The sequence below is a fragment of the Drosophila biarmipes genome, chromosome 2R (assembly GCF_025231255.1).
Source record: "Drosophila biarmipes strain raj3 chromosome 2R, RU_DBia_V1.1, whole genome shotgun sequence".
Taxonomy (NCBI): domain Eukaryota; kingdom Metazoa; phylum Arthropoda; class Insecta; order Diptera; family Drosophilidae; genus Drosophila; species Drosophila biarmipes.
In genome coordinates, this window is record NC_066615.1 from 7,072,724 (window position 1) to 7,096,673 (window position 23,950).

General features: G+C 45.0%; 2 protein-coding genes across 3 annotated transcripts; both read right to left on the bottom strand.

The window, feature by feature from the left end:
- Nucleotides 1–240: 240 nt before the first annotated feature.
- On the bottom strand, nucleotides 241–2,568 carry LOC108026795 (solute carrier organic anion transporter family member 74D). The gene is made up of 5 exons (XM_017097956.3): nucleotides 2,399–2,568; nucleotides 2,116–2,345; nucleotides 1,727–2,050; nucleotides 501–1,665; nucleotides 241–445 (listed from the first exon to the last, which is right to left on the bottom strand). Exons 1-5 carry the CDS (start codon nucleotides 2,536–2,538, stop codon nucleotides 262–264), a joined length of 2,043 nt encoding a protein of 680 aa, XP_016953445.1. The 5' UTR covers nucleotides 2,539–2,568; the 3' UTR covers nucleotides 241–261.
- Nucleotides 2,569–2,685: 117 nt separating this feature from the next.
- Nucleotides 2,686–7,596, bottom strand: LOC108026794 (solute carrier organic anion transporter family member 74D). 2 transcript variants are annotated; one of them, XM_044092007.2, is made up of 8 exons: nucleotides 7,519–7,596; nucleotides 6,048–6,802; nucleotides 5,614–5,843; nucleotides 5,217–5,549; nucleotides 3,696–4,564; nucleotides 3,468–3,599; nucleotides 3,088–3,407; nucleotides 2,686–3,034 (listed from the first exon to the last, which is right to left on the bottom strand). In XM_044092007.2, exons 2-8 carry the CDS (start codon nucleotides 6,365–6,367, stop codon nucleotides 2,860–2,862), a joined length of 2,379 nt encoding a protein of 792 aa, XP_043947942.1. In that variant the 5' UTR covers nucleotides 6,368–6,802; nucleotides 7,519–7,596; the 3' UTR covers nucleotides 2,686–2,859. The 2 variants fall into 2 exon arrangements, with proteins under 2 accessions (XP_043947942.1, XP_016953444.1); XM_017097955.3 differs by lacking the exon at nucleotides 7,519–7,596 and having other exon boundaries at nucleotides 6,048–6,834.
- Nucleotides 7,597–23,950: the final 16,354 nt, after the last annotated feature.

Consider the following 23,950-nt stretch of genomic DNA (forward strand, 5'->3'; position numbering starts at 1 on the left):
CCGACCGCGTCTTATATGTAAACAGCCTCTAGATCTTATCAAGTCAGTCAGATTAGACAGTGAGGATCAGACAGGCGACATTTATATACTATGCATGAAAATTACATTTTAAGATCAGTTAATTGACGGGGCTTACTTATCTACTTCGGAAACGTGTTAACTTCTGCCACAAACTCTTCAAAATTAGTAGGCCCCGTGTCCCCCGATAAAATTATTAACAAAAATAACGTAAACAGCATCTTAACTTCTTAACAAGGCCTTTTATTTTTTATCTGTAACCACTTCTTTTGGTTTTTCCTTTAGTTCTATTGCTTCAATCTGATTATTTTGGGGAGCTGTGTCCTCTTCATCGAAGACTTTCATGTCCTTCGCGTGATACCATACTCCAATGTTCCAGAAGCTGCCCAGGAAAATCAGAGAAGCACACACTAGGTTCATAGTGTACCTTAATGAAGAACAGAGTTAGTGATTTTCCTTTTGTCCATTGAGGAACTACTCACCTCAAGGACTTCGTGTCATATATCCAGCAGTTACCCTTGGAGCTACAGGTCTTTCCCCAGATCAGACAATAGCTGTCCAGCATCCAGCCAAAGACAATGGGGCTGGGAATAAAGGTAAGCACGGAGTACACCATACTGCCAAAGCCCAGGGAAAAGGTCTTATCCTTTGAGGGCACGCAACGCAAGGCTAACAGCAGGTTGCTAGACCTCCCAGTGGCACCGACGAACTTCAGGAAGCACATGACGGCCAGGAAGGTGATAAACTGCTTCTTGCAGTCCACCGGACAGGCTCCATCCGTGGCGATCTGCGACTGGGCGGCAAGGGATGTTACGTTTGAGAGCGAGGTCAGGTTAAGGCCGCCCATGCACCGACAGCCTGTGTAGATAATCCTTCCCAGTTCATCCACTCCCTTTTCAGTGCATCCCGCATGACAGGCTGATATAAAGGTTATATTTTCCGGACTGCAAACCGGGGCTAAGTACACGTATTCGCAGTCACAGGAGGCACTGCAGCTGTCACCGGGCGGCACAATAGACATGGCATTCGCTCGATCGCTCTCGTCGCATCCCACCAGGATATAGCAAAGGAGTCCAGCCACCGTGAGGTAGTCCACCACAAAGTTCCAGGCGGCCATGGCCCTGGCACTCGGCTTGTACTTGGAGATCACATAGCCAGAGATCAAGACTCCGGCTGCGGAGAATCCCAGCGCCCAAGTGCCCGTAGCCATGTTGGCAGTCGATGCCGACTGTCGGTACTGGATCTCTATGTACTTCGGTGTGAATATCCAATATGGCATGTAGCCAAAGAAGTAGAGTATGGAGGCCAGCATGTTGTAGATATACACCTTGTTGGTGGCCAGTCGTTTCAGGGAATCCAGCATGTCCTGGAAGGAGCGCTCCGTTAAAGGGATATCCTCCTCGCCGTCTGCTTTTAGGCGCCTGGCCTTGGCCCTGGGCAGCTCCTTGGGAAACATGCCCACAAAGAATGCAGAGATCACCAGAATAACGGTGATTAGGATCCAGCCCAACCACCAAGCACCCATCCAGCGAGGATCTTTCGGGGTAATTAAGGGCTTCTTGAAGGGGTCGATGTAAAGCCGCAGGCACAAGGAAACCATGGAATAACCCATGGCAGGACCCAGCATTCGCAGAAAGGTGCTCCAACCTGGGATATAGTCCAAAAATCAATGACCGAATGCTTTTAGTACACTTATTTGAAACCTTACTTAGCATAGCCGGCGTTTTTGAACTCGCTGAATTGTCATCCATGTATGAGAGACCTGGGGCGTAGAAGAGGGAGCACCCGATGCCGCCAATAAACTGAGCAATGAAGAACAGTACGACTGGCTTAAAGTCTCCACCGCCCTTGATGCAATTTGAATTTTTCTCATGGCAAAGAAGGTCACTCTTGGTAGTAGAATTTATAGAAGAATTATCGAAGGATTCCTCCACTCCGAATTCCTCTGTCAGCCTCAGGGCCTCTTCGCCGACACCGTAGAAAAAGTGCGGGGTCAACATAAGCAGGCAGAAAAGGGCTATGATGAGGAGACCTGCAAATGGAGGGGTAGTTTGCTAATCCACCAAATTAGATCTACCACACTTTGAGATACTTTACCCAACGCCACCCAACGCGGGCGGTGACCTCGACTCGCGTAGTAACTCAAAAGGGCCGACGAGAACACCGTGCTTATGTCATTGCCCACCGTTATGAGACCCGATATCTTGGTGGGAATATTGAAGCGCTTCTCCATCGTCGTAATGGTCCCAGTGAAGTAGCTGAAAGCCATGGCCAGAAAGCAACTAGCTATCCCATAGATGATCACGAACATATGCGCAGTGGCAAATCTAAGGATCAGGCCAGCGTAATGAAAAAATCAGGACGGAAAGGATCGATCTACCTCTGTAGGGCGGGCCCCTTAAATATTGAGAAACCACACAAGGTATCCGAGGATTTCGGTTCTTCCTGCTCTTCAGATTCATTTCTGCCGGCCTCCTTGTCCTTTAAAAACTTGGAGGTATCGATCTCTTCACTGGCCATGTCGGTCCTCCTCTGTCGAACTACTTAAAAGCACTAAACCCTCGCCTCAGGCACAAGCTGAAATCGGCTCGTCGCTTGGGGTAAACAGTGCAAACGTTGAGATAACGAATGACGACCTTCGTTTTTATAGTTAAATCCTTCTGAGTCTTATCTTTCTAATCGGGATCTGTTCTTTAATTGTCTGCAATTACCATACGAGTACACACATGGAGGCGACCAGACTGTTACAATACTGGACTCTACGGGGAAATCACACATGCATATTAGCAAGGCAAGGCACCAAAACTCTCAATCACACTTAGGAGTAGTAATAACTTAGGTCTAGATCTCTGTATTCTTCTCGTTGTTGGCCTCCTCCTCGTGCTGGACAATCTTCATCTCCACCTCCTTAACGTCCTCGTCGAAGATTTTCAGATCCTTGGCGTAGTACCAAACTCCCAGATCGAAAATGGCCCCTATGGCAATGAAGACAGCTGCGGTGAAGTTCAGCGAGTACCTACGAGAAGAACCATTGTAAACTGAGGTTCGGTACTTAGAGGAAGGACTCACCTCATAGAAAGCGGATCGTACAGCCAGCAGTTCCCCTTGTTTGTGCAGGTCTTGCCCCACACCAGGCAGACCCTGTCGAAGACCCAGCCGAAGAATATCGGACTGGGAATAAAGGCCAACATCGAGCAAAGGGTCATACCGAAGCCCATGGCCGCCGTCTTGTCCTTTTCCGGAACACAACGTACAGATACCAGGAAGTTGGAGGCCCTGCCACTGGCTCCCACGAACTTTAGGCAGCACATCACGGCCAAAAAGGCCACGAACTGGGTCCAGCAGTTCACGGGACACGCTCCGGGCATTGCCTGACCATTCGCTAGGCTCTAAAATTTACAAAGACCTTAAGTGAATAATCTTCGGAGGTCTTTGGAGCGTGGTCTCACCTCCAATTGGCTGAGCCTCGACGTGTCCTGGCTGAAGTCATCGCTGTTCAAGTCGAAGCTGGTGAGGCGCTTGAATTGACCGGTGGAATTACCACTCTCAATGCCAGGGATGCAGGAGCAATCGTAGAAGACCTGCAGAAATGATCAAAATAAATGTTTATATTTTTCCATGAAATCCTTACAAAAACATCGAAAAAACCGCTTTTGGAGATAACCCCATATTCTAACCTTTTTTCCTTCGGAGTTGACGTGCAGACTTTTGCACCCCGCGTGGCAGGCGGAGATGTAGGTCATGTTGTTCTCGCCACAAACCGGAGAGTACCGGACGTAATCGCAGGAGCAGGCCGAATTGCAGGTGGTGGTGTTGCCCGCCAAGGAACTATCGTGAATGTTGACAATCACGGAACTTTCATTTCCCGGGCAGCCGATGAAGGCGTAGGCCAGGATGCCGGCCACCGTGAGGAAGCCCACAATCACGTTCCAAGCGGCCATATAGCGGGCCCGGGGCTTGTAGCGGGATATGATGAAGCCGGAGAGCAGGACCCCCACGGCGGAGAAGGCCAGGGCCACTGTTCCGGTGACCATGGATGAAGTGGCCGCCGACTGGCGGTACTGCACTTCGATGTACTTGGGCGTAAAGATCCAGTAGGGCGTGTAGCCAACCAGGTAGAAAATGCTCGAGAGTGTGTTGCACATGTACGTCTTGTTGGTGATCAGGCGCCGGAAGGTCTTCAGCATGTCCTGGAACGAGGCTTTTGCCTCCACGGGAGCCTTTTGGTCCAGTTCTGCAGTCAGGCGCTCCTTCTCATTCTCCGCACTCTTCACCGTCAGTCGCTCCTTCTCCCGCCGCCGATTCTCCTCCACCTTCCTGCGGGCCACCGCTCTGGGAAGGTCCTTGGGGAACATGGAGAGGAAGACCCCGGAGAAGGAGAGCAGACCGCCCATCACCAGCCAGCCCAGCCACCAGGCGCCAAGCCAGCGGGGATCCTTGTTGTTGATCACAGGATGCATCTGCGGAGCGATGTAGAGTCGCAGGCAGAAGGACGCCAGGGCATAGCCAATGGCAGGACCCAGCATGCGCAGGAAGTAAGAGAGACCTAGAAAATGTAAAAGTATACAAATATTAATATTATATGTATACCTGTTTATATGGGCCAATTAATGCAATTAGTGCCTGCACTTGTTGTTATCTTCTCAGCGATAAGCATATCTCTTGCGTTAAAATTACAAAGAACGCTTTATTAGCTTGTCTAGCTATTAAAATATTTTCCTAAAGTCTGTAGAAGATAACTATGTTATTTCTGACATTACAAAATATTGAAGCAAATACTCCACGTCTACTAAAATACAAAATACCTAAATACCTAAAAGTATAATTGTCAGGAATATGTAATATTCTTTTCGCTGGTTCTGTAGCCCTTCATATTATGCATAATATTCAATCCTTGGGCTCAAAAATTGAACAGCCACTCCTCCAGTTAGGATCGTTATGAGACTACTGAGATATTGAAGATTAGCCACCTGCCCTGCCATCATTTTTAGCTCTGCATATTTCTAGATATCCCCTTATTATGGCAATTGCCCCTGAGTCAGCTTAAATGACTAGCCAATCCCCCAGTTATGACGACTGCGATTATGTTCAGTTATCTCAACAAGCACACAGAGGTTCAAGGCAGCTGAGATAAACTAGATTAACTTCCTTGCCCCATCATCGTTCCGGTTGGTTAGAACTGGTTGAATGCAACTCACTCAGCAAAGCCGGCGTCTTAGACTTCTTAGTGTTGTCGTCCATGTAGGAAACTCCCAAGGTGTAGTAAAGAGATCCTCCGATTCCAGATATGAACTGCGCCACGAAGAGCAGGAGCTGGGGCGCAAAGTTTCCTTCACCGACCTCGCACTCCGCTCCTCCGCCATTCAACCGGCAAAGGGTCTTGGATCGCTGCTCCTCGATGGCCTCCATCGTGGCATTTTCATCAGGCACCCCGCCAAACTCCGAGGTCAGAGCCAGTGCATCCTCCCCGGGCCCGTAGAGGAAATGTGGTGCGGTGGTTAGAACGCAGAAGAGTACAATGGTGAGAAGACCTTATCAAACATAGGAAAATATTTTTTTACTTTCTGGGACACTTTATTCTTGTATATGTCTTACCAAACCCAATCCACCTCGGTCGATGTCCCTTTCCCGCGTAGTACGCCAAAACCGCAGACACCAAAGTCTGGCTTATGTCATTGCCCACAGAGATAATGCCGGTGTTCTTCGAGGGTATCTTGAAGCGCTTCTCTATTGTGGTGATCGTGCCATTGAAGTAGGCGTAAGTCATTGAAAAGATGCAGCCCACGATGCCGTATAGCAAAACGTAAGCGGTTTGATTAGCAAATCTACAAGAAAAACATTTACAAATGATTATATTGTTCAAGTTAAAAATACGTTGCTATCATGTCGTATTACCATGATAAAAAGATAGTTTACAAGTGCAATTGCATATGCAAGCACATTTCTCATCTCATCCAATATCATGGAATTTTTTAGTCAGCTATTTGCTATTTTGCTATTTCTTCAAAACAGCTTTTTAGTTAACCCACCTCTGAAAGAACTTTCCCTTGAATATCCAGAAGCCGCAAGTGACATTCCTTTCCAGCGGAGATTCCTCTAGCAGCCTGTTGATCTCCGCCGTCATGAGGCGGTCCTGCTCGGATTTCTGTTTCTTCTTTTTGGACTTGGCTCCTTTCGGAGTGGGTTCCTCACCTCCCGGTTTGATGCCCGCCTCCTTCTCCTTGTCGTAGGGCTTTCCATTGTCTAGAAGTCTGGACTCAACGTCCGATTCCTCCCGGGTCTCCGGGCTGCCGGTCTCCACGTCCTGCTCCTCGGGTCCCAGGCCGTTGGGACTCTCGCTCTGCACCATCCTAATTGGGGGTTGTCTTGGGCTGCGATCTCACTGGGCACATTGGTCTCATCCGCTTTCAGGCACCGAACTCACACACACTTCGGGTTCACTTTCACAGAATATTTCTTAATTTTCGCCAGATCTTTCGCGGGCAATTAGCTGGTTTCTGGGGGAACTGGGGGTTCTACAAATCAACCAGGCGCGTGGGCGGGCGCGGATCGAGTGGCATCATATGGACCGGGGGCCACGGATCTTAACTGTATCGACGGACAGCCGGAGCCAGACAGACTCTACCGGGATTCGACCGAAGATAGTGACGTTCCGACAGTGTGCATCAAATATTTTATAAAAATATTATCTCTGGCCCGAGTAATCACTCCCCCAAGCCATTAAGCTAATCTTGGACGGTTCCCGAGACACGTTGATGTCCGCTCATGCTGCTTCTGTGGACGCCTGCGAAATTTACGATTTGTTTGCGGGTTGAGTTCGGGTACTAAAATTATAAAATAGACAGCAAAAGTGTGTGATAAGGCCGGGATAAGGCTCCAGTCGGAAGATGTTCATCGGTCGGGACTTATCTTATAGCGCCAGGGGTTCGGCGGGTTCGCACATTGATGAGCACGTAAATCTCAGCAGAGTCGCTGCATCAGCCTTCCCTGGAAGCCACAACCGCCTATGCGACCTTACCCCCCTGACAAACACTATTTTCGCCCGCTCATTGTTTTGCTTCGGCTTAGGACTGGATCAATGTGATATAGTTACTGTCGCTATCTCTGTTTGAGTGTCAAATTAGTTTAGTCAGACAGCTGGAGAGCGACGTTCCGTTTCGTATCGTTTCGCTTATTATTGTCAGTCCCGAATGGGCTTTTATGCGCGCCCCTCCCCGGATAACAGAGTCTCTTGCAGTCCCCAACGTGTGCTCTATTATTTAATGTGTGCCCCCTGTGTGTGTCCGTATGTAGAGCCTATGTGTCCCACAATTCACTTAGTATATTTAAATTTATGCGCAGCTTATCACTTGAACTTTATCTTGATTGTGGTGTTCTTGGTAAATATTAGTATTAGAATAGCAACTTTTCCAGAACTTGCTTCCTTTGAACTCTGTTCTTTTTCCAGGCGCTTTGGGCTAATTTTTGTAATTGTAACTCATTTGCCCTTGCGTAACTCACAAGTAGGCACTACTATTTTGATTTGTTTTGTTTCTATCGCGCTATTCGTACTGGCAAAGACGGTGGCTGAGACGATCTCTATTCGCGGAAGACCGTAAACGAACTAAACTAAACTAATCCAAAAGCAGCGTGTTGTGGATGCCCCACGATGCGCTCACTCATCTCAGGAAGATTTCCCATGTATTTCATTTGCCGATCCCACTCGGAAAGCTTGGCTCCAGCTTCGACTTGGGTTCGCATTTGGACTCGGATTCGGGCTCGGACTCGAGCTCTTTAGCTTCGTATTTCGACTGTGTCACTGACATCAATTCCCCGTCAAAATAGTTAGCTCGCAGGTATCTGTACATACACAGATATCCCAGTTTTCTTTTGTAGTTACTATCAAAGTAAGAGATTCGCCACTCAATTGCCCACTCGTAGTCGGATCGGCGGATGAATGACGGCGAACGAAAGTGAAACCGTTGGATAATTATGGGTACTTACAAAGGGCACTTGTTTTCTTTTCTGAACATTTTCGGTACTAGGAATTGTGGAGAAAGTCCATATTTTAATAGAGACAAATTAGACAGACATATTTATATATTTTTGGCTTCTAATATAAAGTCTCAGAACGCCTAAGTCGCAGCTGAAAAAAGTCAACTTAAAACACTGTATCATTTCAATGAGGAAGCAAATCGAACATCTCGAACTAAACAGTTGCCAATTTGCGGTATTTACATTTTATAGGTATCGGAGCCCTGCGGTTGCCAGCGGTATCAATCCACCACCGAGATAAAAAGACGTTCTATGGCCGGGGTATCAGGTTTCGAGAAAGCTCCCTCTTATTTTTTAGATCAAAAACGATAAGCTGCACTATGCCAAAGTTTTCCCCAACATCGTCATTAAAATGAATACAAATTGCAATTACAGCGACCACATATGCAGGCAGTGGCAGTAGCTTAAAAATAATCCCAAGACATGACTTTGGAGGAACACCCATATGCATGTCCTTAAAGGAAACATCATATGTTTTGGGGGCAATAAAAATCAAAGGCCTCACTTCGTGATATCAATTGAGCGGCAATAAAACGCCAGCCCAAGCATGTTTATTATTATTTTTATTATTATTTTCCATTTTCCCAGCACCAGCTGCCTTGTAGCTGCCTTTTTCGCTCTGCTTCTATCTCGGGGTATGCAAAGGACAAGGAAAACAGGAGCAATCGCGACCGCGGTTCTTATGTGGGATTTCCATATACCACTAGGGCTCAGCATAAATAACAACAAACGGGACAGTGCGCGGAAGAGAGCGGAGAAAGTATAGCCCTCACAATGTAGCATCTTTATCTTTGCGGCTACGGTCCGCCCGTAAGTATGCTATGTGTATGTGGGCGAATGTGAAAGAACTCGCAATTCGAGCTGCTTTCTTTATGTCGCTGGCACGCGTTCGCTTTTGCGATTTTATTTCCGGCCAAAACGTATGCAAATGTGTGCGACCCCTCCCCCTGGCTTTCCCAATTTTCCCCGCCCCTTTCTTATCGCTGCGCCCACACATAATCAAGCGGAAGATGAAGCTGCAAGCGCTGACAATAAATAATAATTTTTGTTCTCCCACTGAATGGGCATGAGTTATAAGCGCAAATGCGAATCTTGCTTATCGCCAGGATATGGAAAGTGGAGTTCTCCAGCTGACTTGGAGTCGCGAGGACTGGAGTACTGCGAGATGAATGCCGCGACGGCTTACCGACGCCACAGCAAACACGGCGGAGGCAAACGCGAATGTGAATACATTCCCATGCGGAGTTTCCGCTTCCGGTGGCCAAAAAGGGGGCGGGGCGCAGAGACGTGCCAACTAAACCGCTTAAGCACTCAATTTGCGCGTGAAAAGGAACTTGACACCCACACACATGTGTGTGTGCACGCGAGTGTGGGTGGGCCACCGCATAGGCTTCGCCCCCTTCCGCCGACCGCGGCACATGTCAGCACTTTGTTGTGATTTCCGTTTCCGCTGTCGCTACATCCCGTCACCCCATCGCCCGTCATCCATCCGCTTGCGTTTACCCCTTCGTCGCATGTGTGGGTGCGAGTGTGGGGAGTACTTATTGATATTGTTGTCTTCCTTGAACTCGCATTTAACGGCAGTTAGCATACGTTTCAGTTGCGACTGCCGTCCTTGAGATCGGAAAGGGTTTTCAGGAATTCGAAATAAAATTTTGTGGCATTTTAACACGTGACTTAAATAAAACATGAAAAAACAGCTTCGAAAGTAGTATTCTAAAATCGGTAGGCTATAATTAATCGAAAAAATATTTAGTATTAAGGTTTCGTGTCTTCTTAGAGTGTTAGTATCCAACAGATAACATCTTTTCCTAATATCGTTTACAATCTTTTTTTTTTTACAATACGTTACGGTATTGTCTGGAGCCTGGTATAATGCACTTTAGATGTTGGATATTTAAAGCAACCTGAAAAGGATATATGATTCAGCATTAGCATAATAAATGTATTCTTAATTTTTTTTTATTTTATCCAAGTATTAGTAATAGGAGGGTTTTTGTTTAGATTTTTTCAACTTATCTATAAAGGGTATAATAAAGTCGATGCCACCCTCTGATGACTCCTTTTTTTGTGTTCACTGTAACCCTTGATAGGCGTAAATGTATTTATTTGTGACTTGCCGTACGACGCCGCATCCCTTCCCCTTGCAGCACCAACCCTCCCCCCTCCATTCGTCAAGGTTGCGTGTGTGCCAAATTAGGGTTAAATGCTTCTCCCGCTCCATCCGCCCATCCCCCTCCTATCAACCACCCATCTCCTGCCCGTCTTCTTAGCTAATTTGTTGTTTTTTGCTCGGATTTTTTGTACGGCGCTTTTGTTGCGGAATACTTTCGGGCAGCTCAGGAGTTTTGAATACCATACGCCCGACTGCTCTTGGCCTTAAGTAGGTCTTAAGTCTTCATTTGTCTACTCCTGCCAGCGAAATTATGCTACTCTGCCGCCCAACTCCGGCGAAGTAAGCGCTTAATATGCCGCCCGCATGGAAAACCCACAATTTTCCAGTCCAATTTTTGCTGTCAATTTAAGTTGTAATTAACAGACCGACGGCTGACTCCCCCTTCCGAATAGTGGTCGAAAGACCCCAAAAAATAGACGAATATCGGGGGTCCTGGGTGAAAATTGGCATATGGTATGCGGCTCACGTGCGCTCATTACGCATCTGATAAATTTGGCTGGAACGAGGGGCGGGGGTGCGGACAGCACACCTTGAGCCACCGTTCTTGGCGAAAAAATGAATAGCCCCGGCAAATGTCAAAATAGACAATGCACAGATTACCTGAATTACCCGGGAGCGGAAACTCATTCACTTTCGGCACACAATTAATCAAAAAATGGAAGCTCGAGCTGTCCGCTTTTGGGGCAGCCAGGAGTTCGGCCGGATTTGGGTCATTAAAAGCGGACCGGGTCGTGCATAATGAGCTCGACTGCCAAAAGGATTAGGATCCGAAAGCTGGCCAACATTTTTAATGTTCCCCGCTTTGTTCTCCTCGAGCCCTCCTCAACCATTCACATTTTTAATTCCTTGCTTTTTGTATTTTGATTCCTTTCGGCCCGTTGTTGATGCATCTTATGCCACTTTGGCGGATGCCTCTCTGGGAAATAAGCTTAGGAACGGAAAACAAACCGCTGCCTGGCCACCACTCCATTTTCCCCCTTTCATTGTGTGTGTTCCTCGTTACATCTATCGTTTTTCCGATTTTAATTCCTGTTTTTTCCGCTCGCGTTTACTCTATTTGAGACCTTTTCCCTCCTCGGGATACTGCCGGGCTTAACCGGGCCGCGTATTTTCTTTTTTTCTATTTTTTAGAGCCCTGGCCCGTGACCACTTAAGTATGCTAAGCTCGCAGCTTAATCTTGTCCGGGGTTTGACCTCTTTCGATCACGTTTTGTCTTCGTTTTTAATTGTGTTTCCTGCCCTTTCTGCCTCAAAGATTTTCTTAAAATGTACTCCTTACAAAATCGGGGGGTTTCATTGCGACTAAGCTCGTGCCATTGATAAATTTCAGGCAATATGCTGTAATAAACTGAAAAAAAGCAATTTCAAAAACTTAATTTTTCAGCGATTATGTTTGTAAATATTTTCCCAGTCACCCCAAGCCGGGGAAAACCTTCGCAGAATCTGCGTCCAATGAGCAAACCGAAGGACAAGCAAAGTCTCCTTATCATCGACAAACATAGCAGCCGACTCCCACCCCAAAGCGTCCTGATTTCACCCACCCTTCGCTGGTCTCAAAAATGAATTTATTTTCCATACTTTTCATCTCATTTCCCATTGTGTTGTTTTTGTCTTTTCATTTTTTGTATTCCGAATCGTAAGTCCTTGTAAAGTGACCCTTTTAATTTTCCTTGCGCTCCTGCCACTTAATGTATCTGTATCTGTATCTGTATCCCCCATCCCGTATTTTTCTGGCGTTTCCCCAGCCTTTTGTCATATCGTTAATATATTCATGCGGCGCATTTTTGCGGTTTGACACGCTTGTTCTGTTCCGATTCTAAGATATGATCTGGGTTTGGTTTTTTGGGATGTTGGAGTGGAGTTTCTGTCTGATTGAATGTATTAAGGTTTCTGCGCTGAAAAAGTTCCATTTGCATTCAACTTTTTAATTGCGTTCATTTGAGCAGAAAGTATCTTCGGCATTTGCTTTTACCTCTGTCCTTGGTCCGAACTTTGAGAAGTTTGCTAGTTAATTTCATTAAAAATATAATTGCAGCCGAAGATATTCCCGCAAGCGAGCAGCTGAATCGCCCCTAGTCTTGGGAAAACTTTATTTCTAATCAATGGCCTGCCCAAATACATAACTCAACTATTGAGCACTCTAACTAAATTAGTTGGAAAATGAGTCTGTCTTCTGTGAGCTCTCTCTGTGCCAATAAATGGCGAAAAACCGTCTTCCGCATACCAATGCCACGTCTTCTTTTGGACAGAATCCCGAAATGGCTTCCGGTTGAAGGAGTCGAACGCCACAAGGATGTCACTGGGGGCATTAAACGTTTTCTAATTAAGTGCGCCGCGGCTTGCTCGCCGGCCTGTGATTTTATTATTGTCCTGGGCCAGGATAACGAGTGCTTCTCGCCCAGGACCAGCCAGGCGATTCTTTTTCGATTTGTAATTCCCCACAAAAAGGGTTAGAAATTGTAAATGGAAATGTCGCGGTGTCAGTTGCACGGACTTATTGGATTAGAGAAAAACTGCCTCGGTTCCGCTCCAATGTACAGTTTCTGGGATGGGTCCAGAAACCGAATACATTTAATGACGGGATTTCACACAACTTGGGATTCATTCCCTCCCCTAAAAGAAATCACGGGCACAAAAAATGTATGAAAGACGCGATTATCGGTGTCCTTACGTTCAAAGAAAAATGTATTTTCCTCCTGCTTTTTCCCAAGTTATTGAATATTCCGTTTTGTGTTTGCTTAATTACCAACTTTTTTCCATTGACAAGTGCATTTTAATTTGTACGCTGCTTCTTTTAATATTTGCCTCTGTTTCTTAATCTGCCTATTTAATTTTCTATAAGTTTTTCTTTGATGTCCAAACTTTTCTTTTTAATTTCCACACAGCGGCTCCTTTCTTTTCTGTTTGTCTAGGCCATCTTAAGCATATTTTCTATTTAATTAGCAATTCGCAGGTGAATGCTCTTAGTACTTGGCTAATAGATGAAAAAATATCAAGCTATTGGGAGGAAAATATCTCTACATTTTGGAATAGCCGGCTGCCCTCTAAAATATGCTAGCTTAATATTTTCTCACCCTTTCCCCAACGCGGCCACCAACTAATTTCAATTAAACTCGAATGCAGCCAGCTGTGAAATAAACAAGAAATCACTTAATGCCAACAATTACATAAGCAATTAAGTCCCACTGTCTCCTGCGCTTCGAGTGTCCTGCCAAGGAGTCACCGCAAAACTTTAGCCGGCAAATGGGGCACATCGAATCGAAGTCGATTACGTTGGGGGAATTCAAAGGCAACGGAGGCGACTACTTAACTGGTCAAATGTCGGACAAGTTTTTTGGGAAGCCCTCTTCTGCTTGCGAACACAACAAAGATTTTGCCAATTTGTTGACTTGTTTGGCAGTTGATACTTGATACGCTTACGGGCCAGTCCAAAGAGGAAAGCTCACATGCGAGACTGATAAGCTACTTGAAGGCTGCAGATTTCACCCCGGCTGCTGCTTAAAATATTTATAAAAATATGAAAGAGCTGCCTGGAAGGAAGCGTCCTGTCCCGGCAGACTAAGCTGATATTGTCAAGCCCAACTAGGCGTATGCGTGATGTGAGTCTGTGCGTCTGGGTGGGTCGGCCCCAACTATAAGTCGGGCACTTACTTACCCCGACCCCGTTTGCGCCGTTTTTTATGTGTGCCTGGCCGATAAAGTCAACACAATGATAAATCGTTGCAGGGGACCGGCTTCCGAGTCCCTTGTGTGAGTATAATCGAATTTTTATTGATACAAGCAGCTTAGGTTGAAAGGATGTGGCCCCTGGACAAATACAAAATAAGTCGATACTTGGTCAAATAAAAAATACATACTAATACGCATTCGAATCAATTGGTCCTTATCAGGAACTGTGCCCATGTCCAGGCAATTACCCTATGAATATGTTTAAAGGAGAGAAGCCCCAATAATTGCCCATCGATTGTAAGCTGACTTTGCGACTCCGGGGATGAGGAGGACTCTCTGGCTGGTCCAAATGGACATCAAGTTGTGCGTATTTCGATAGGGAGTTACTTCGAAACACTCTCTTCACAACTCGGCTGTAACTCAATTAACTCAAAGGCAGCCGGCAAGCAGCAGAGAAATTGTTGATAATTCATTTTTCCTTCGGCAACCCTTTGATTGACGACTTGCCTCACAGCATCTTGATAAGATTAATCAAATTTTCATAAATTTCTACGCCACAAAAGCGGAGTGCTTGCAAAGTAGCGTGAAATATGCTCGGCGTGTAGAAGGGATTTAGGCGTAATTGTATAAGAAAGGCGTAAGAAGAGCCCCAGAGTTATGGATGGGTCTAAATGAGGCGGGCTGCTCAGCCTTTCAGCGCGACAATCGAGTTGACAGCGCTAAGAAGGCTTTGCAACCCCCTCAGTCTTATAAAGCAACTCTTATTGCCCCATCCCTCCCATCGTATAGTTTTCTTTTGTTACATACTTTTAGGCAACGCACTTAATTAGCAATCTGAAGGGTTGTGGAAACTCCTTACTCCTTAGAGGGGGAAAGGCTTTACGGGACCACAAAATAAATCTTTGGGTAAAACCCCATGTATGCTCGTAGTTCTGCCTCTTTCATTGGGTATTTGCATTTAAAATTCTAAGACGTCTGAAAGCTTCTTTACCGTGGAGCGCCGAGTGAATTGTCAAAGTTGTGGGCAAACTGTGGGATACTTACACTCTTCGGCCCACTGTAAGCAGTCGCTAGATGAAGAATGCCCTGAAAACGAATATAAAATGTAAAACTAAATTTGCACGTTGCTCGCAGCAGCAGAAGAACATGCTTTTCACCCAAAACAAGGCAGAGGGAAATCTCTGGGAGCGGAAGCAGTTTCCCTTACCCAAACCGCTTAGGAACACTCGAAGGATGCGTTACCAGGACACCTTTACCTCCAGCTATTAGCTCGCAGCAGACTCTGAAAGAAATAGGGACTTAACAATCTTGACAACTACTTTCCGGTTGACAAGCAATTTCCAGCGTAGATAAATTGAAGCAAACCTGAAAACTGCTGAAAGAAATCACTTTGGAAATGGGTTGGCAGTGCAAATTATTTTAGCCACTGTTTCTGATTCTGATTCTGCCTCATCACTTTTCATTGAGTTTATAATGTTCGTAGAGCGGCAGGGGGATAGCAAAGCCGAACACAATTGCCATCAACGCGCGGGACATGGAGCGGAAGCTGGCTTGAAGCCGGCACGAAAATGCATTTTCCACCCGGCGACCCATCAGCCATGAGCTTGCCATAAAAAGCCATCCCAGAGATAGTTGTCTCGATATCGGGCACGACCGTCAGTCTGGCAGGAGCAGGAGAAGCATCAGAGGCAGCAGTTTCCGTCCGAAAGCAGGAATTTACTTGACATTTTCATTAGTGCGGCACAGCCACAAAACACTTTGCCAGTCTGCCGGCAAAGGAGCCAAAATGCGAATGGAACTGGGAGCTGGTAACTGGGATTGGGAAGTCGACAGCCGCACTTTCATAGAGGGCTCACTCCCGGCTGCGTTTTGCCTGAGGTTTCTGGCGGGAATAAAAAGCAGGAATTGCTCTCAGAACAGCTCACATGAGCACAGTGTGGCAGCGTTTTGGAGAAGCATGTTACTTACCTTTCCATTAAAATACATCAGCAGGCTTGGAGAAACTAAACAGACAAAAAAAGGAAAACATTTGCAACTTGGAACATTCCGATAAGATACAATTATAAATAACTCAATATGAATACCCACCGGTTGAAAGCCTCTTTTATAGTAGTTACTATTCACTGTAACATCAGTATATCATTTTAGTTTATAAAGAAATATATATTCCTTTGAACGGATAACAAAGCGGTTCGCATTCATAAAAATCGTTTACCATTTTAGTTGTACATTTTATGTATCTGAAAAAGAAGGTTATTAAGCGTCAGTGGTCAGCGTCGAATAAAGCAGGCACAGAAATTGCTCTGCTAAGTCTCTGCCGGCACACTTACAGCTTTTAAATGTCATCGGAATCCGTATAAATACTGTAAAAAAAAGAAATAAAACAATATTTAGTTAGGTTTTGAGTGAGTACTCGTACATTCCATTCACATGATGTTTTAAGCCATTCATTTTCTTGCGCTTCAAGCTTGTCAACCACTATATTCACTGTTCCCAAACGCGTTGGCCAACCAATTTGCAGTCTCCTTCCGCCGGCCGAAGCCCCTCCCCTGGCTGGGCCCACAGATCACGCACATAAACCCCATTTGGAATGGCTTAGTTCTGGGGTTTCGCAGCCGCACGAAAACATTCCCGGCCAACGTCGACAGTTGTCACTGGATAGGGTGAAACGGAGTGGGTTCTGGCGGGGATGGGGCTGTCACCGAGGACATGGGATGGGCGGCGAGTCCGATAGAGAGTTCCCATCTTGATTCCGCAGTGAGCCTGTGCTCCTTGGATCCTTCTGCCCTTTTCCCCGGTCGCCGTCTGCGTCTGTGCTCGTGCCTAATGTTGTGGGAAATTGCATTAATTATTCTATTAGCAGCGTAATTCGTTCTTAATTGCATGATAAACTTTATTGCCTTTTAGGAGGATTGTGAGCATAAGTATAAGTATATATTGCATGGCGAGCCACCCTTCCCTGGGCGGAGCATTCGCATTCGATGAAACGTTGCGCATAAGTAGAAATTTATTTCACTTAAGTGGACATCTTAGTTAGAGTGTAAGACTTAGGCTGCGGTAGCAGAAAGAAGCCCTCGCTCTGTTTGCCCGAGATAGCGACGATTCCGGGCGATTCCCGGACCTGGTGGGGATAGATACTCACTTGCTAATAGGGCTGCTTAGCAACTTCAACCTTTTCCCCTTCAAGACGACTGTTTACCGCACCGACACTGATTAGCCGCGATTTGAACAGCCCTCGACACGATCGCCTATCGGAAATCTATCGGCCGACTGTTCAGGTGAGTTATCTAAGCGAAATCCAATTAAGCTTTATCGCCTCAAATTAATCAACGGGCAACAGCTGAACACAAAAGCTAAGCAAACAGAATCGTTCTTAAGTCAACATTAATCAAGGCGCAAAACCAAATGAACTTATCGATCTTGGCTAGCAGGAATAGTATAGCAGAGTATAGTGTACTGCATATGTAGGTGTCTATGCCCACTTGAGGCGACCTTACCCGCTTTAAGAGATTTCCATTTCGAGATAAGCCCTGTGAGAGTGGAGTACTCCAGCTGAATTTGAACTTCGAACGATCAAAGCGAGTGATTTCCTCTGTTTGATTTTCGATTTTGTACCCCGATTCGATTCAGCAGAGTCCGTGTTTGTTTAGGCCACGAACACGAGCCGGCTCTCCGTTTTTAACCAATATTTACCGCCCCCAGCCGCCGCCCACACAAAATGTTTCGCCCGGCTTTCATCTCCCACCCACAAATGATTTTCCTCTTCGGGGCCCCCGGTTGTCCGCTCTCCGCATGCAATTAATTTAATTATGTGGTCATATCAAACTATCCTTTGGTCAGCCAGCTCCTCTGCCCGGTCCCCAAATGAGCTGCTTTTAGCGGGAAATGTTTGAAATTCAGAAATTGAGTTCAGTCCGCTCTGTAGTTTAACCACATTTGCTGCCGGCCCATTGATGAAATTTGCGAAACTAGAAAATTGCGGTGAACTCTCGATAAAAGCCTCAAAATGGATGGAGCTGCAGTTTTTGGAACCAAATGAAGTGGGTTTAGAGCGTAGTAGTTTTGATTTTTCGGGGTGCAATATGTATTTGCTTAGCTCTTTGAGAACTCTTTGAATAATTTTCATAGCTTTCGGAAGAACAGAACGAATCATTTGTAAACTGGGGAAATTCTGACTATCTTATCTACATAAGGAGCGAATGTTCTCAATCAAGAATATTCCTGAATATTTATCTCTTTGTATATTTTTTCTTTAATAAAATGTTTTTTTAATGATCTCAAGATATCGATATGTATATTTTTAGATATATTTTCTTTTAATATATTTATAACTTTTTTCCAAGCTTTCAGGCTAAATTAATTATGGTCGCTAGACTCTTTGGCTCGACTCTCAGATACCCGTTACTCAGTCCAAAGCAAACGATTTTTATTAAAAGCGGCCTTTACATAAATCTTTACTTAAATAAAAGGTTTATTTTGTAAGAATCAGATGCACAATCAATGTGCAATAGTATTTAGCCTTACAATACTCAATTAAATATATTTGACTTATAAAACGTTATTGTGCGGTCATCTAATGAAATGAACTACATATTTTGGTGTAAACTTTACAGCGAAAGAGTGGTATAACTGTCAAAATAGGTGTATAGATAAACATTGGAAGAGAAGTGCTTTGCCACCGGGGTGGAGTTGTGCACTTCAAAAATTTAATTTCACTTGGACCGTCCTTTAAACAAAATTTATGTGTATGCCATAAATCAGTTAAGAGCTGCCAGTTAAATCTTTATGTGCGCTCAAAAAATCCCTTCAGATATAGCTCATACTATTATTATTTCTATTGCACTCCATGCCATTATTTGCGTTAATTTTGTAGACCATTTAAAAATAAACCATTACTGAAATGAGCAAATACGGCGGGCAAATCGCGCAAGGTCCCCCTGAGCAGGTGGGTGGGTGTGGCCCACTGCCTTTTTTGCGGACAGGCAGACAAGACCGAGACCTCGATGGCAGGGCAAACAAAGTCAAGTGTTGCCCGTAGAGACGGGCCCGTGGAAGCCGGAGAGAAGAGCGCAGAACATGGGTAGTCAGGTAGTCTGGCAGATGTGATTGTTTGGCCAACAAGCGACTTTTGGCTAAGGCGAGGGGTCAATATTTGCATGGCAGATAAGCGGACTATCAAGTGCCCGAGTGTCTTTTTAATTAGGGATTTGTCCGATTGCCCGATGCGAGCGACAATGTCAAGCATCAAAGACAACAGGCAAACAACGCCGATACCAGTTGCCTATCGATCTATCGATCGCGATAAGCAAACACACACTCGTCAAACATTGTAAGGCGGCATCCACAAAGGCGGAGAACAATCTGCCGGCTTGTGGACACTGCGGCGACTCCATTTTGGTCTCCGATCTCCCGGTTTCATTGTCAAGCCACCAAAGTCGAGCTCCTTATCGCCGGGCGAAATTTACAAATCGATATCATGTCGGAGCGAGCTTTTGAAGATGCCGGCCAAACGGTAACCGCAATCACTGCCACATCCGATTCCCTAGATACAGATACAAATAGAGAGTCATCGAATCTATGTATCTATTGACTTGCGAACCGAGTTTTGGTCGAGTGGGGTGGCATCTTTTCCGCGGTATCTCGGTATCTGTTAAATCAATTAAGGCTTTCAAGTGGAAGTTTTGCCGATCGCAACACGCTTACTAGTGTCACTGGGGTGGGGGTGGGGGTGTGTGCATCACCACCCATAACCACCCAACTCCACCCATCACCACCCCCTCCGCTTTCAATTACTTCAAGTGGTAAATGTGGTTATTCCATTTAATCATGAGGTGCGACTGGTCCAACAAAGCCTGTACATTGTTTGGCTAATGTCTCATACCTTTCCGCTTCTTCAACTAATTGACGTGCGTGCCCGACCAAGGTTAGCCCTTTGAAAATGTCGGTCAGAGTCGGGACGGTAAATAAATTGATTCTACAGAGATTTTATCTTAATCGGAACTATTTCGGGCCTTGTTCCGGGAAAATTCTGGGAAATAGTGGGGGTTTCGTCGAAAAACTTAAAATTTTGTAAAATCAACAACTCATAGCCTCCAAAGCTGGTATTGAATATTTGGGCGCAGCATTTGGTTGTTAACTTCTAACAATGATAGCAACAAATACCACACTATATTCCTTATGAAAATAGATGAAAGGTATTATAACAATGTACGGTCGTGAGTAAAACCAAAAAAGATTATACATGTTAAATTGGACAGCAACGATAGGACCCTTGAAATGATTTTAATTAAGGTGATTTAAGAAATAGTGGTTGCGAACCTTGGAAGCTTAAAATAACTAGCTTTATAAAGAAAATATATTGTACAATGTTTTCTTAAGATAAATCAATTCATCTTCAAGTAGCTTCCAAGAGCAACTTAATTTTCCGTAATCTTTTCCGCCCATTTTCGCGACATTCTTTCCGTGCAAGCAAGTAAATAGAATCTCAAGTACATAATCGCCTATATAAGAAGCTCATATATGTATCCGCAGTGGTATATATATTGGGGGAAAAAATAGAGGAAAACCCTAAATTGGCGCAGGCGCATTTCCAGCGCATTTTGCTGAGCTCCAATGGCACCGCCAGCCGTGGATATCCCTGCCCCCTCTCCCGCCCCGTGGAGCGTCGATACTTGAGCCAGGCGAATGGCAGCACTCCAACGGCACACACATCCTGGCCGCAGGATAATACCGGAGCTTCTCCCTAATCGGGCATTCGAGTTGGTTGGCCAGCAGTCAGCAGGCGGCTGCCAGAACGCCTGCTCCTGTAAATACCTCTGTACATAAGTCTACGAGGGGCCGATGTCCTGGCTGTCGAGTGTATCCTTGAGTGCTCGAGTGGGTTGATAAGCCAGGCAGCAGCAGGACCACCCAAAAAGGACGCCCTAGCAGAGCGGAAATGTCAAGTTGACGCTCTCGCCGGAAGTGCTCAGTGCTCAGAGCTGAGAGCTGGGAGATAGAAAGCAGGACAATGCCAGCGATACCGACACCAGGACTCTGTATCCTTCTCGGCATTACCCAGTCCCGGGCGTTGAAAAAAGGGGCTGTGATGCGTTTAATCAACAATAAAATCAGAAATCAAAAACTTAATGAATGTCCTTTTGTCGTTACGCCGACAATGACACCGAAGGAGGTTTCGCCTGGGGGTGGGGCTGATGGCGATGATTATGATGATGACGGGTAGCCGCCCCACTCCGCCGGAGACCGTTACGGCATCCGTGACCGTGCCTCTGTCCGTATCCGTGTCCGCAGTCGCGTCCCGTGTCCGGGATGATGGCTGCGATGATGTTGATGGGGCAATGACGGCAAAGAGGGCTCTTAGCGCGGCTGTTGGCTGCCACATTCCATAATAGCGGCAACAGGGAATGGCCAGTTTTGGCCCGATGGCCCGTGCACCTCCCCACGGACAGTTGGACCCGCCAAACGCTCCGATTCGAATCACTTTCCCCCACGTTATACCGCCACGCTGTTGTCTCCCCTGCACTGTTGGAAAACCGAAAGGTTAATGCCACGAGTTTAAGATTTAAGAATGATTTACTTATGATTAATAGGACTAGGTAATTTTGATAAAATGTTGTAATATTTTTATTATATATTCCTAGGGCTGACAAACGTTACTTATGAAATTTTTATACTTTTTCCCAGCCACGCACCTAGAAACCCAATCTTCTTTACACAGGCTAACAGATAACTGCTTAACTTTTCACGAGAAACTGATATGTCACATACTTTTGGAAGTACTAATAAAGTAGATATTAAAAAAATATTTTAAACTTTGCAGATTTTAATGATCTATATATGTGTTGAACGCACTATAGTGCACTTATAGCCAAATCATACAGAGAAATTGAAAACTCCAACGTGTTTTTAGTTTTGTTTCCAAATTAAATAAACCGAACGCAGAAATAATAGCCAGTAAATATGAACATATTTATATTAATAAGTGCTTTGTGAAATCGTTATTTAGAAAAAAAGCAAAAAAGGAAATGTTGTGCCTTTACTTTTACCTAGGTTTACATTAAGTTTGGGTTTGCTCGAACACAATTAGCCTTACATACATTTTAAGAAACACTGGCCATATGAATAAAACATTTTTAAATACTAACCAACAGATGTTTTCCAAAACGTACGCCAAAATCCCTTTAACTTAATAAAACCATTTATGTAAAAACAAAAGTAAGATGATTTACTATTTGATTTGTGTGAAAAAATTTAATTGTGTTACTTAAGGCAAAAAATACTCCTTGTAAAAATCGGAATGCAAAAAGATTGAGATGTCAAAATGGTTTTGCTTATTTCGCCGATTTATTATCTCAGTGCTGAACCTGAGAGTAAAAATAAGAAATTCTAAGAGAACTGAGCAGAGCTCGCCCAACGCCAAAACTGGAGCTTTAATAGAATTATTGATTTTCTGCGTTCCGCGAGGAGACCTGCGGCTCCTTCCCCACCTTAAAAACTCTCGCACAGCATGTGTAGGTCTTTTTAGCCCGGTGATTTCGCGTTCTTGCTTATTTAAATATTTTCCCGCACAATGTAGTCGATCAGGGGGTGAGGGTGGTGCTTTGGGGACCGGCAGTCGATGATGAGTTGGCTAAAAGTAAATATAATTTACGTTCGAAGTATGGGCGGCCAGCCAGACACATGGTTTTATTTTTGGCGTGCGGAAACTTGCAACGCGTTTGGTGGCCGGAAAGATGTCATCGAACCGGAAATTCAAAGTGTTTGCTTCAGTGGAGAAGAAAATCCTATGCACTTTTAAGATCTGGGATTTTTGGAAATTCAAAGAAAAATCAATAGATTTTTAAAACTACAGTTTTTTTTTATTTTTATTTTTTTGGATTGATTTTTAAATCTTGCGATTGGTTTTTGAATCTCTCAATCAAATAATTTGGTTTTTAGAAAAAATGGATGACATGGATGCCAAAATATACAAGAAGTAAGTTTAAGTTATGGGTTTATTTAACTTTTGTTTCGTCAAAATACTCAACCGGCTAGTGTATGCTAGTTTCGCAAACATTTTTAAGTTTAACGATTAGTATAAAGACATAATAATGGTAAGCTAACCTATTTTATATGAATTTAGTCACCATTTTTATACGAGCTTGAATTGTCTTTTGAAGTTTTTTGGGGGTACAATCGAAAACCTCATCCTAACGCATTCAATCCTTTCAACGGAACCCTGGTTCATTTTCTACTTTGTAGTTGGGTTATTAACTTGACTTGTGCTGGGGAATTAATTAAGTTTCTCTATTCGGGAGCTGAAATTACATGCCACATAGCAGCGCATCTGTGTGGCGGCACATAAAAGAATCTGTGTGTTTGGGTCTCCACCTAAAATGCTAAGAGCAGCAAAAGATGTTGAGCCCCGAAATTTGGTAAAGCTCCGCAAATAACGGCAACGGCGAAACGGGAAGGTTGGGTCGCCGAGGGGCGGGGGCGGTGGGGGGCGATAAAACCGCAGTCGGAGCCACTGGAAAAAGAATGTGGGAAGGCGAAATAGAACAAGATGAAGTCCCCGGGCAAAGCGGCTGCTTAGCCAATCAGCGAGCGGCGGGGGCGGAGTCTATCCCGAACTGGTTTGCCGGCGCTTTTTATGTTGATTTCGTGTTTTCCTCTTTTTTCGTATCTCGTATTCTTTGGCGTTTTTCGCCTGCGTTTACGCTTGCTCATCTCTCTTTGCTCTAATTTTTTCGATGGGTTATCTCGCTCTGGCACGAATCCGTGGGAGCGAAAGAAAGGAGGCGAGCGAGTGTGTGTGTGAGAGCCGCCAAACGAACGAGCAGGAGAGAGAGAGCACGCCTAAGAGGGAGAAAGGGAGAGCTTGCGCATTGGGGAAGTGGGAAACAGCGGGATAAAGATATCCAGATCCAGATACTTTTATTTTTATGGGAAATCTTTCAGGATTTTTTGAAATACAATTATATTAATTTATAACATTTTTACGAGACAAATGTTTCAAGAAAATAAGGCCTTGTTTTTGGTTTTGATATGCTTAGGCAGATTTTTAAGATTCCG